Source organism: Amphiprion ocellaris, chromosome 21 (assembly GCF_022539595.1).
Source record: "Amphiprion ocellaris isolate individual 3 ecotype Okinawa chromosome 21, ASM2253959v1, whole genome shotgun sequence".
Classification (NCBI taxonomy): domain Eukaryota; kingdom Metazoa; phylum Chordata; class Actinopteri; family Pomacentridae; genus Amphiprion; species Amphiprion ocellaris.
The window spans coordinates 22,257,634-22,272,083 of NC_072786.1; the positions used below are offsets into that span (position 1 = coordinate 22,257,634).

The 14,450-nt window shown below is 41.2% G+C and overlaps 1 protein-coding gene across 2 annotated transcripts; it reads right to left on the reverse strand.

Annotated features, from left to right (window-relative positions):
- Positions 1-1,351: 1,351 nt before the first annotated feature.
- On the reverse strand, positions 1,352-13,313 carry hcfc2 (host cell factor C2). Of its 2 annotated transcripts, none has more exons than XM_023264888.3 (17): positions 13,112-13,313; positions 11,573-11,721; positions 11,327-11,487; positions 10,343-10,545; positions 10,162-10,246; positions 8,838-8,941; positions 8,435-8,665; positions 8,137-8,346; positions 6,929-6,954; positions 6,539-6,653; positions 6,294-6,350; positions 5,552-5,607; positions 5,327-5,470; positions 4,991-5,188; positions 3,327-3,624; positions 1,994-2,063; positions 1,352-1,900 (listed from the first exon to the last, which is right to left on the reverse strand). In XM_023264888.3, the coding sequence occupies exons 1-17, from the start codon at positions 13,275-13,277 to the stop codon at positions 1,891-1,893; spliced, it is 2,283 nt and encodes a 760-aa protein (XP_023120656.2). In that variant the 5' UTR covers positions 13,278-13,313; the 3' UTR covers positions 1,352-1,890. The 2 variants fall into 2 exon arrangements, with proteins under 2 accessions (XP_023120656.2, XP_035801666.1); XM_035945773.2 differs by lacking the exon at positions 13,112-13,313 and adding an exon at positions 12,795-13,019.
- Between the last annotated feature and the right edge of the window lie 1,137 nt (positions 13,314-14,450).

A 14,450-nucleotide genomic window follows, 5' to 3' on the forward strand; every position in this document is an offset into this window, starting at 1 on the left:
TAAGACAGCACTTCCTGTTTAATGGCGAGGAATTCAAAATGGCCACCAAGTGCCACAAAGATGTGATTAGGGCCGGACTCTGATCATACATGTAAAATTTCAGACAAATTGGAGCATGTACAGGCTAGTTAGACATGACTTCCTGTTTCATGGCGAGAAATTCAAAATGGCCGCCAGGTGGTGCTATGACAGTGAGTCTATATCGACCTATGGATGTGATTAGGGCTGGACTCTGATCACACATGTAAAGTTTGAGGCAGATTGATGCATGTCCAGGCTAGTTAGACAGCACTTCCTGTTTCATGGCGAGACATCCAAAATGGCCGCATTCTGCTGGTCACCATGGCCACACTGTCAGACTGTTGCAGAGTATTTTGATAACCTTTGATCAACCATGACTGGTATCCATCCTGACCAAATTTGAGCTCTCTCGTGGTTACGCTGTTTGAGTTAATAGCTTTTTAAAATGTCCAAAAATGACAAAATGTCCAAAATATGAATCATATTTCAAAATGGCCGCATTCCGTGGCTCGCCATTTCCACGCCTTCAGACTTTTGCAGAGCGTTTTGATAACTTTTGATCACCCGTGATTGGAGTACATCCTGGCCAAATTTCAGCTCTCTTGGAGTTACGCTGTTTGAGTTTATAGATTTTAAAAAATGTCCAAAAATGACACAAAATTGTCCAAAACATGACTCATAATTCAAAATGGCCGACTTCCTGTTGCATTATGGGTAATGATGCAAGAGGCTTTTTTGTGCGTCTTGATGAGTTACATATGTGTGCCGAATTTCAGAAGTCTAGGTCGAACGCTGTCCGGGGGCTGAATTTTCGTAATTTTCTAGGGGGCGCTATTGAGCCATTTTGGCACGCACGCGTGCCATTCCCCTAAAATATCAAATTTTTCGCCAGTCCTGATGTGTGTGGCGATTTTCATGCGTTTTCGTGTATGTTTAGGGCGTCAAAAATGCGTTTTCCCCGTCCGTAGAAAAAAGTATAATAATAATAATAATAATAATAATAATAATAATAATAATAATAATTCCTAGGGTTTCAATAGGTTCCTCGCACCACTTCGTGGTGCTCGGACCCTAATAAGAGGGCATTAGTGTTATCTGTGGTGTTCACCTATCGTTAATTGTACTGCATTGATTTTTGTATGAAATACGTTCTATATGTGAAGGTGATTAAATGAATATCGTTAACTTTAGTGTGCTCTCATTTTGTTCAAATCAAAAATAATCTTGGATTAGGACTACATTGCTTTCTAACTATCTAATAAATGGACTGATAATGATCTGATACATTATAATGAGATAAATGAACTAATGACAATAAAAATGAACCAAGAAAAGTGATGCAGACATGTAATGAGTACAGACAACATGGCTGAGTACAATGAGAAACATAAGAACAAAGATTCTAAACCAAACCTGGTTACACTTCAGAACAACATTCTGCTGTTTACATTACTGATATTTCATAACTTCACCTGTATCTGTGGGACTCTAAAAGGGCTCAGCTATAAAACATGGATTTAAATCATGGACTGAGGCCTTGAAACATTTCTTCCCACCTGTGTTTCAGTCATAAAAAGCATTAGTGGGTGGTGAAGTCAGCACTAAGGCAACTTCAGCCTCTAAAGAGATATTGTATAGATATCAACTGTAGTTTGTTCTACATCATATTACATATTATCATCTTTTGACAAAAACATCTATTCACTAAAATATCCAAGTGGTTAAACATCCTGTGGAAATGTATTTACAGGGTAAAAATTAAATAAATTGTAAAAAACTATCTTGGAAATATATATTTGAGCGGCGTACGTTGCCAACTTCCTGAGTGAACAGTTTTCTTCAGACATGAAGTCATTGGTCCAAACAGTTTCAGCTGGAGCTGCAGGAAGAAATAGAAATAATTCAATAAAATGTTAAACAAGTCCAGTTTAAAAGTACATGAGCTGAAAACATGAGAGTTTCATGTGGTTACCTGTCAGCAGCATCCAGATCAGCATCGGCGCTGCTGTCTTTGGATGCAGATGTTCGCATTTTAATGGGATCTAAAAAACAAAAACTGGAGGTTGAAATCTGCTCGTAAAAATAATTTTAATGTAGAAATGAGGGCTGAAACGATTCCTCGAGCTATTCGAGTAATTCTAAAATTCCTCGAGGCCAAATTCTCTAAATAGAGGCTTCTTCTAATCCACTACATACTAGACCCCAGGTCACTAACTGGTGGACCGCAGTCCGTGGATGGAATCCGGACCCAGACTTCATCCTATACGGACCTGGACCTATAATCAATAAATTATAAGGGGATTTTAAATTTGACGCTTCTATTTTAACAGGTGCAGCTTTTCTAGTGTTTACAGCGTTGATCAGATCAGAGGCTCAACTATGAAGACAATTTAACACAGTCAGACTTTCTTTGTGTGAGTCGACAAAAACTAAACCCTCAGTCAGAGTTATCAGGTATGAAGGAGGTTTTCATCTTTCTTTGTTAACTCAAACTTACTGCTTCAAACTTGACACACAAAGAGAAGCATTTAACCATCATTTGACTCGTTTTCTACACAAAATGAACCGATCATGTTCAGCTGCTTCAGTCAACAGGTTGTTTCAATGGACAACAATGAGGAACATAAAAATTTATGACGGTAAAAAGCTGCAACTGGAAATGATGTAAGACAGGAATGCTGGTAGAAAACTGTTAAACGTGTGTTAATGTATTTATTTTACCAATCAATGCAGCTGATTATTGATAACAGACAGTTGAACAATAAAACTATCAAACTTCATATATTCAAACATGAAATTGTATTGAAGTGCATGTAGGTCTGACACTGTCTCATAATGAAGGAAATCATTTTAATTTGTGGCCAAATCAAAGTGAAACTAAAGTTACTGATCGAATATTCTCTGTAATAAATACTAATAAACTGATCAGTTTTCTTATTCGTGTTCTATCAGCTGCAGTAGCAGCAGTTTAAACGGACCAAACATAAAAACATACTTATGTGATTTCTGTATCACCAACTAAATACATGTGGATTTCCCATGGCTTTGAGTTTTAGTTGAATACTCCTGTACTGTACTATATACGTACAATACTCCTGAACTATACTAATATGTATCATACACCACAGCTGTCCACCCACGTTCCACCAGGACGGTTATTTCTGTTCCCTTCTGCTTTTGATGCTGTAACACGCATGCCAAACATGGAATTCAGTTACTCGATTAATCGCCAGAATAATTGATTACTAAAATAATCGATAGCTGCAGCCTGAGTAGAAACAAGCGGGAAAGTGAAGCTCCTCTACCTTGAATCCAGCGGATTTGCGTTGCGGGGCCGTAGCCTTGTTCATTCTTAGCAGCGATGCGAAAGACGACGGCTGGCCGGTTGGAGGCGGAGCTGTCTATGTGGGCGTTGTCCAGGTGGGTGGAGCTAACAGAGCAGGAAGTCTTGGTGCCGCGGTAGATCCGGATGAAGGCCATCTGACCCGGCCGCTCTGAGCTGCTGGAGCGGCTCTTCCTCACAGCCATGTACATGGAATACTCCAGGATCCGGCCTGACGGAGACGTCGGAGCCTCCCAGGTGATGTGGACCGAATCATTGGCCTGCACAGAAACAATATAGGAAAAGAATTATAAAGTAAAATGAAACCAGGTAAGACAGAAAACTAAGTAAAATGTAGTATAGCATGACTCTGAAATCCATCTAATGTATTCATAAACAAAGTAAACTCATGTTCCCCAGACAATCTGTTAAGTGCCCTTGTTTTATGAGTCTCAGGCTCTGTTCACACCAAGCCTCATATTTATTCTGGGTGATCTGATCAAAAGTGAAGCCATAAATGATCCTCAGACACACTGAGATTTGCTCAGACCACATGCAGTCATATTCTTCCAGTAATGTGTACAGGAATGTGTCCTAGACCACATCAACCACATGAGCCTCATTTCAGGGTCATTTCACTCCATTCATTTTGAAGCTTTTGTCTCTGTGATTATATAGGCTAATATTCAGGTTGTTTTTTTCTGAATACTCAAGGCAGTCTAGGTCTTCCATCATTTGATGTAATAGCCTTTATATCAAGGGGGAAAAACACTGTATTCTTAAAATGTTCTATTTTTTTTCTTGTGCTGGCAGAAGAGAGATGTTTTCATATTTGTGTAGGGACTTGTTCTGACATGTGGTCATATCCAGACCATGATGGTGGGATATTTCATGACTTAGAAATTACAACAAATTTGCAATGAGTGCCTAACAGAAAATACTGTCATGATTTTATTCACTTAAGTGTTCACATACAGCAGTCTATTTGCAGAAGAGGCAAACCAGGCAAGCGTTTCCCCCACTGCCCACTGGTGGGTTATCAAATAATACGGCCCTCATAATCTATTTACCCGATGAGCAGCAGTGGGGAAAACTTTGGTCTGAGTTCCTGACGTGATTACTTCGGTATGTACAAATTAGCAACATTAAAAAGCTCCAATTCTGCTTTTTTGTTGTGATATATCATCACACACAAAGTGTACAAACTATGCTTTAATCTGATTAGAAAAACCTAATTTATTTTTTTTTTGCCAATGATTCATTGCACAGAAAAGCAATGGACTTTACCTCACTGCAATGAAAACTTTGAGAGCAACTCCAGCCAGAGGAAGGGGGTGAATGTCTGTCTCTGTGAGAATGGAAGCATGTTGTCATTTGTACGCCAACAGCTTCATATTAAAGTGAGGCAGCAGGAAAGGTTAAATTTTGATGTCTCCCTCAGGTTGTTTTCATTTTCAGCACAACGCATTTGGTTTTTGCATACAGAAACGTTGTATGTTTATAGTTTCATATCGAGTGTGGAATGTGATCACAACTCGACACATTTCTAATGCCTGGTGTGAAGTAACGTACTTTAAGCTTCTTCAAAAATGCATCTCAACACCAGGATTGAACGGAGTGTAAAATGTGCTTTCCACTCTAAGTCACCTTGGTGATCCTGACAGCAGAGGGCGCTCCAGGGAAACCGGGCTGGCAAGTCTTGAACTCGCTGACTGGGCTGAAGTCGCCCTGACCGAAGCAGTTGATGCCGGCAACCCTGAACCTGTAGGTCTGACCTGGAGACAGATCCTGCTTCTCCCTGCTCTGGTAGTCCTGAGGCCCTGGCAGCTTCCTCTGGGAGAAGAGCTGATGGAGGAGGGACAGAGGATGTGTTGTTGAAAAAAATTCATGTTTATATGAGCTAGAACAATAAGTAGATGGTAGTATGATTGAGTGTCAGGAACATAGTGTCTATATTAACACAGATCAAGTGCAGTTTTTTACCTCTTTAGTATTGGAGGTCCGGCTGCTGACGGCTGACGTCACCTGGTCACTATCAGCAGGTAGAAAGTAGTGGTTGACCTCAGAGAAGAGTGTTTTGAACACACCGACATCAAACCACACTGCCTCGTCTGGATTACGCAGAACCTGGAGGTGACGGTTTATAGTTTTAGTTTGAAACAAACCAAGTTAATGGTCAAAACATTACAGCTCAGAGGTGGATCTGACCTGATCTGTGTGGGTGTAGAGATCTGTCGTCTTCTCAGATGAAACCAGCTGTTTGTCTGTAAAGACGCAAAGAACATCCACATGAACGTCACACTTATTTTAAACTGTTTTTTTTGGCATTTTTGCATTTATTATAGTGCACATTGAAGAGAGAGACAGGAAACATGGGGAGAGGACTGGGGGAAAGACGTAGTAAATGGCTATTGGTCGGATTCTAACCCATGACCGCTGCATCGGAGACTATAGTCCCTGTTCATGGATCACCTGCTCAACCTGTTGAGCTACAGGGGTGCCCAAACTTCACACTTTTTAAAATCCTCAGCCAACTGTTGTCTGGTTTATTACTGATACACTACCACTCAAAAGTTTGAGGTCACTTAGAAATCTCCTTATTTTTGAAAAAAAAGCAGTTTTTTACATGAAGATAGCATTAAATGAATGATAAATCCAGTGTAGACATTGTTAATGTGGTAAATGACTATTCTAGCTGGAAACAGCTGATTTTTAATGGAATATTTCCATAAGGGTACAGAGGAACATTTCCAGCAACCATCACTCCTGTGTTCTAATGCTACATTGTGTTAGCTAATGGTGTTGAAAGGCTCATTGATGATTAGAAAACCTTTGTGCAGTTATGTTAGCACATGAATAAAAGTGTGAGTTTTCATGGAAAACATGAAATTGTCTCGGTGACCCCAAACTTTTGAACGGTAGTGTATATGAGTTTGAGCATCATCGTTACCTGGTTGGTGCTGAGCTGAGCTGCAGACTTCTGTCACTGATGGCTGCTGTCCAGCAGCTACAACAAACACAGAAAGACAGAGTCAAGATGTCAGTGGATCAAAGCTGAGAAACAGAAGTGAGAGGACAAGGACAGCTCAGACTGGACGGCTGAGTAAGAATGTTTATTTGGGCTTTACAATTAACTTTGTGGGAGCATTAAAGTCAGTCTGGGTGAAGCAGCAGCCTCTTAACAACAAGACTCACTGCAGTGTTTCAGCTCCTCGTCCGAGACTCTCCCAGCATTCCTTCCTCCCTCTGCTTTGGTTTCTCCTGAGCAATTTGAAAATTTGAAAGAAGTGTCCTGCTGCACTGAAGCATCCTGAAATTCAAGAATGAATTCTTATTTGTTCTAACCGTCAGTTTTAAAATAATGCATGATTCCTTCTGGGTAATATGGTCCTGATTTAACAGAAATCTCAGTCTGATTTCCACCCAAACCCTAAAGTCCACACCATAAAAAGCACATAAAACAACTTAACAAATAGGCTGTAAGACAATAGCAGTGACATTTCTGTGTTTGTTCAGTATATGTGATGCCAGAACATGGGTGTACAAACATGTAATAAGATTTACAAATTGAGTTGCAACACCTACCTGAGCTGACGCTTCTCTTTGGAGGCCTGACAAAAGAGCAGAGGAAGGTTTTACAGTATGCTCTACACCAGGGTTTAATGGACCCACTTAGAACTGTTATGAAACATACATTCAAGGTGAAGACATTTAAAAAGGTAAAAGACATTTGAACCCGGAAGGAAGAAATGACACTATTTCCTTACAACCAGCTGCATCAGTGTGACATCTGAACTCGTGATTACAGCACAAGTGTGACATCACTTGTGATTGATCAATATTAAACCGAGGTAGACACAGGTCAGACAGTTAGTCCATATTTACCTCTGACTCAGAAATGTCTGCAATTTAAAACCTGACGGATAATCATCTGGTTAACGTACAAACTTGGCAGAAACAACACAACATTCTCTCTGGTTGTTAACATCACCATTACAACAATGTCAGTGTCAGAAAAGTGTTTAGATTCTGGCAGTGATGCAGCTTATAGTCTGGATCCACAGATTTGTTAAAGATTTCTGTAGCATTGCCAGATAGCAGCACAGCATCACTGTAACCATGACAACAAGTGAACACTACATCAGCTGCCTGCTGATGATCACATGATTGTGATCCTACTACAAATCCACCGCTGAGGACTTATCGGGGCTTATCCATTGGAACTAAAACAAGGAGCAATTAATTAAATTGTGGGGGTGTTTCTGAGTCCCATCCATTCCACCACCCGCTACCTATTTATTTCACGGGATTCAGTATCCGTACATAACGTACACATGCATAACACACACCTGTGCTCAGCGCAAGGTCATTTTGTTTGTGGGTACATCTATATTAAATGGACACATTCTATGTTGCTATGATTTCTGACAATAACTAATAAACAAATGCTGTATTTCTGACAATGCCATATGGGGGAATGAACAGCTTTGGCGGAGTACTGCGCTCTCTGAGTGCTTTTCTTGTCTTTATATAAGTGACAGCGTAGTGAGACAGAAAACACTGGCAGAGAGAGCAGGGGAACAACATGAACGTCCAGGCTGGCTAACATTCAAACCAGTGACTCACTGCTGATGGCATTTGCTCTTCATTTATTTAATGGCACAGAATCTGTTGTTTTTTTGCTGCATCCTGTGCCGTTCTCTCTACAAACCCCCATCAGCTCTACGGAGAAAACCCTTCATCTAACTTCATTAAACATTTTAAAAAGTGATGATATAACTGAACGTTCTCACCTGCAGGGTGCTTGTCCTTCCCATTCTGCCCATCTGTTCCAGTTGGATCAACTGGTTTGGCGAGCAGACCGCTGCTGGCAGTGCTGGGAGGACACACAGGCTGGATCTGCAGGATGTAGCAGTCTGCTGCAGCCAGGGGGCGCCACGCCACATGAAGCATGCTGACTGTGGACTTAATGAGCAACACTGCCTCTGGGATAGCTGGTCGATCTGAAGACAGAGTAGAGAATTTCAGACTTGCTTTTCCTCCACTTTCCAGCACAGATGCTGGTGTCACCACTGTGTTCCTACTTCTCACCTGTCTCCAGGTACCACAGGTCTTTGCAGCAGACCTGGTAGTTCCAGCTCTTACGGTATCCGTCGCGGCCGCTCCAAATGTAGAGCCTGGACCCGATGGTGGTGGCGCAGTGGCCGGCCCTGGCTCTGGGCATACAGGCATATGGATCGTCACTCTGTGGTCCCTGGCTCTGGAGCTGGGACTCCAGGTCATCATGCTGCTCAGGGCCCAGATTCTGCCAGATCATCGTGTCTGTAATAGGAAAACCAGGCAACAGTGAACTGGCAGGCCTCTGTCAATGACGCAGACAACCCAGGGGTCACATTTATAAAAAGCATCACACCTCTAGGTCTCATCATTTACAAAAACACTCAGAACATAAAAAAGGAAGACATTTCAGTAACATTTTCAGAGATACACTGACCTAAGTTGAGTACACTTAAGGAGCTACTGCAGACCCACTCGGTTCCTAAAGCGATGTGTTTGTCTGACTCTGGAACAGGAATCCAGCCCCCAAAGACAAACATCCTGCAGACAGACGGACACATTATGAACTTAAAATTGCTGAAGGTAAGTCTGGTTTGTTGTCACATACAAACTACACATCCACTCTACACCGTGTCCCAAAAGTTTGTTCTCTCCACTGGACAACATATTTGATTGTTTGTCACCAAAGTGGGTTACAACTGGTCAACCAAGTACTGCTTGTTTGTTTGTCCCGCCCAACTGTCAGGTCCCAATATATACATTTCTTGCTTGACCAAAATAAATTACACTCACAACCAAATTTTGGAAGTGTTGTTACCACGGCCAAGAGTAAGTGTGGAAAAGCTAATCTTTCAGAGTCTGAGATCTGTGCACAGGTCATTGTTCTTCGAAATGCAGGAAAAACTCATCAGCAGGTAGCTCAAGCCCTTGGCAGAAGTATCCACTGGGTGCAGAAGTGGTGGCAAAGGTACAACAAAGGAAGATCCTTCAAAGACTCACCTCGCTCAGGACGTCCATCTGGCCTAAAGGCACGAGCCAAAGATCTGATGAGAAAGGCTGAGGGTAAAAAACACCAGTCATGCAACTCAGTCAGAGGCCGAAAAATCTTGGAGAAGACTTTTCTAAGAGCACTGTGCATCGTTATTTAACAGAAACATTTGGGGCTGAAAGCAACATACCCCACGACTCACCAAATTGCAAAAGGAGAGGAGACTGGCTTAAGCAAAGAAGTACAAAAGTCTGACTCCAAAAGACTGGGGGAACTGGATTTTCTCTAGAAAATGTTCTACTTCCAGTTTTGGCCAGGAGGAAAAAATTGGGGCCTGTGACTAAACAGAAAATGTTCAGAATTGGTATTCATGCAAGATGGTGCCCCTGCTCACACTATCCATATGACTCAGCAATGGTGTTCTGGCTTTAAGGAGGAATGAACACAAAACTCCCTGACATCAACCCAACTGAGAACTGTTGGGGAATCCTGAACAGTCACATCTTTACCAGTCCACCACCGACCACCATGAAACAGCTCAACTCTAGGCTGTGGGGGAGTGGGGGAATATAGAACCATCCACATTCAAGAACCTCGTACATTCCATGCCGTAAAGACTGGAAACTGTGATCAAAGTGAAAGGAGGAAATACTGGTTATTGAATAAATTGATTATATTCCACATTCAGTCTTTGAGCTTTGCTTTTCTGGGGAGAACAAACTTTTGGGACATGGTGCAACACATATGATGCCAATATTTATGAATCCTTTACTTGTTTCTGATGACACTGGCAGAGTGAAGGCTTCTGGGAAGTGGTGTGGAACCCCTTGTTTCAGGCATTGACCAAACCATAGTGTCTGAAGGAGAGAGAGCGACAAGGATATGCAAAAATAAAATAACCTACCAGACTTTAGCAGTCAAGTCCAATTAGCATCTAAAGTTTTTCTTTCTACCTAGATCAAGCTGCCAGAGGTCATCTAGCCGGGATCCTTGCATCCCTCCAAAGATGTAGAGCTTCGGGGAACCGAGGCCAGTGTAGGCGACTGCAGTGTGGGACTCACGAGCAGTAGGACCACAGCCCTTCATCTCTGGGATGTTCCAACATTTAGCCCCTGATACTGATTGCAGCTCCAACTCATAGAAGTCTTCCAGGTACCTAAAAATAGTAAAAGTCAAAGTCACAAAACCATATTTGACTTAAAGGATCGATTTCTACTCATCAACATTTCATTTTAATAAGTACTCTGTAAAGAAAAGAAACTCAACTTTAATCTCGTACTCATTTGGTAATTCAGTGCAATTCTCTCCAAGTGTAAAGTGTCTGCCAAGCCTTGATTATGCTCCCTGACTGATGTTCACACAGACAGCTGCAGAGAACATGGATACATAGTTGGTAATCTCTAAATTACTTTCTAGGCTCGACCACTCCACGTGTGAGGATAGAGTCCTCTGAGTGGTTTACAGAGTAGTACGGGGCCAGTATTCTATTTTCCACATTTGTAAGAACATGAGGGTGATCTAAGTCTGCATGGACCCCTTCACAGACAACAGTCTGCAGCCCAAAATTTGTCTAAAGCATCAACATTACAAAGATAACAGTGCACATTTTCACCAATAGTGTTCATACATGGGAAATGTAGATGTGACATACTGTGCATGTATGCAATGGAGTCCTACAAGGAGACTCCAATGGACTACAAAACTAGTACAATATTAATAACTACGCGTCCATGGTGTCTGCAGCTGCCCCTTCTGCATGTCCATAGAGGAGTTAATCAGACTCAAGACTGGCAGTGACAAGTTGGTTGACAGTTACCTCACAAGTAAGTGGAATGCAGATCACATTACATATCACCTTCATATCCACCAATCAAAGAGACACATGAACTTACTGCCATGTTCATTTACAACTCTGAAAAGATCCATTTGCTCAGTACCTTGGTACATTACCATTGGGGTCCTCACTGTCATTGGCCAACCCTCCAAACATGTAACACTTATTGCCTGCAAGAGTGAAGCTGTGTCCGATCCGAGGGCAGGGAGGAGATCCGTTTCTGGGAGCTCTTGGCTTCAGCTTCTTCCACAGCCAGCGACTAGCCTGAGGACGATGGAGGAGATTTTAAATTGATCTACATAACAGCACCAGGGTTAGAATCTCAGCTGAAGAAATGTGGCAGTATTACCTGAAGTTCATAGAGACTGTTGGTGTATTTCCCATACTCGACCATACCACCAAAGACCAGTATTCGGGTGCCTTCACAGACGAAGCCATGGGCGGCGCAGCCTGGTGGGATGTCACCCCTCACTGCAGGCAGAAACCACTGCTTGGAGACTGGAAGAATGGGCAGGTCAGTCAGCTCATCGGAAAAAAAAGATGGCTTTAAGATACTTGATGCATTCCATTTGAAATCCTCACAAACACAACATCTATGCAGTACGGTAACTAAGTTTTTATTACCTGTAGAATCACCCCTCCCTCTTAACTAGACTACTAATACAACAAACTGTTAGGCTCATTTTTAATTTTAATTCTTACTGTGCAACGGCCTCTACAACATAATATGTGAATAGTCCAGTTTAGAGACGTCGAGCTGCCTATCTGGGTCAAGCAGTCATAATGTGCAAACACAGAACACTATGTCTGCTGTTGTAGCAAAAGTGTGTCCTTGCAAACTTTATATAACCAAATAACTGTGACTAAAGAAATGTTTGCAGATTATTGAGTAACTGGGTCTGATAATTACTGTTTATCAGCAATATAATTGTGTTTTTCCATAGTCAAGCTGTATATGATTGTAATTAACATGATTTACAGATGGATAGTATATCTAAAATAAAGATATTGTGGCTTTCACAGTTATCCTATGAGCTATGAACTTTGAAATATAACTCTCATGAATGAAATCAAGTCATTCTGATTCAGTAGTGACATTTCAGCCACAATGTGGGAACTGCAGTCACTTTTGAACAATTCAAAAACTGCATTGTAAGAGTTGAATTGGTCTTTTGAAGGTACTTCAACAGTTAACAACAACTGGATTGGTTATAATCCAGGGCAAAACAAGGTAAAAATAATGCCGATAGAGTGTTTAAGAATAACTACAAAAGAAATGATATCCTTATGACTGTTTTACCCTGATATAAACAGCTGTACATATATAAAAACTGAGTATTCATTTCTTGGCAGGCCATCTCTGTTCAGTGCAAACACCAAAACCTGCATACAAATATGAGTTTCAAACACTGCTAGCACTCAAAGCTACACAACAAGTTTAAAGCTTCTTCTGGCTTCGTTTTCTTTATTAGTTATTTCTTTATTTATTTCTTACATATTTTACATACCTTTTTGATTATTATACAGTTAAACGCTGAAAATACAACAAAAGAAACGTGGTGAGCTCTTACTTCAGTCTGCTTCTAGCTCGTCCTTCTGTTTTGCCAGCTAGCATAACAATTAACGATACCGTCAACTAGATATCGAAGAAAAAGTTATTAAAGTTAGCCAGCTGAAGTAGCATCACCCGGTTCGGCTTAGTGGAGAGTTTACAAGAATAAACGCATAATATCGTGCCTAAAATTATTGTATAATTCAGTTGGTTTCTAACAAACAACGTCAGTCCCTTGCGGAGGGCTTGTTAGCCTGTGTGGTCGTTTCCCTCTCGAGCATGCTAAAAACATTAGCCGCTAACATGCTAGTTAGCGCCCAGCTAACGTTAGCCTACCAGTGTTGTAAACATGCAGGTCCTCCGCAATCCCTTCGTTTCCACCGCCGAAAACAATAATTAATTCCCGGATTGCAGCAGCTCGGTGTCCGTGTCTGGACCGCGGTATCACTCCAGTCATGGAGTGAACTTTCCTCCATCGCTGCTCCTCCACACCAGTGGTCATTTTCACCAGAAGGAGCCTGAAGTTTGGCGCTGCTGACGTTTCAAAGAGGTGGGCGGAGCCAAGCGGGTATAAGAGACACTAAGAAAACATCTCACTCTGCTCAATTTCACTGAGACCAACAATTGAGGAACTGTGGAAGAAATGCAGAGTAGTTCAAGGCTGGAAGATCTGACAGATCTCTGGCAAATATTGTAATTTAATCTACAATGTAAATTTCAAAAGTCATGCTCCACTTCAACATTCACCGTGTAATAGCTTTAAAACATGTGATGGAGCATCAACACATGAGGCGCAATCAAACGTGTCATAGTGACACAAGAACAACAGCATAAATTAATAAAACAACTGACGTATTAGTTTAAACTCTGGGTCAGACGTGATGCAAAATAATCAGACTGGACAGCTGAAGCACAGCATGCAGTCTGAACCACACCGTGTAGTTATTGGACGAATATAAACAAGTGGTCACATTTTTAATTTGCTTAAATATTATATCACTGAATTACAACATTAGTTTCATTATTTATTAGTCACACGTTCTAAGTCCTAAACTGCATCCACTGAAGTTTGCCTTTTGCATTGTTCAAATTTTAATTAAAAGTGTATTAACTGTTATATTCTAAATGTATTTGCAAATGAAATAATATGGAACTACAGAGAGCTATTTGGTGATGGAACTTGTCTTCTTGACGATATGTCTGACATGTTATTACACATGAATGTCACTTTACATGTAGTCTAGATAGTCTGTTGTGGCTTTTCAGGGAGCTTTCTAACAAAAAATATATACCAATCAGTCTTACAAATGATGCTACTGAGTTGCATTATGAGAATCCACATCGTCTTCCAGATATATTGTCTGAAAGAGCTTTTTATCATCCATCTAATTTCTATACACAAACATGTGAAGGGTCAAACCTGTCTTAGGTGACATGGGCAAAAAGTAGGTTACGCCCTGGAGAAGTCGATATGCCATCACGGAGACAACACAGAGAGACAAGTACACTCACAGCCAAATTAGAATCACAGATTTGCAAAAGGAATTTGAATCTAGAACATGCAGTTGGATACACTTATGCAAACATCGAATTCATCTTCAATATAGACGATCTTTGGTAGCTCCTTCCCCTCCAGCTGAGTGTTTGAACATTCAGCAGCTCCGCTGCGCTGCTG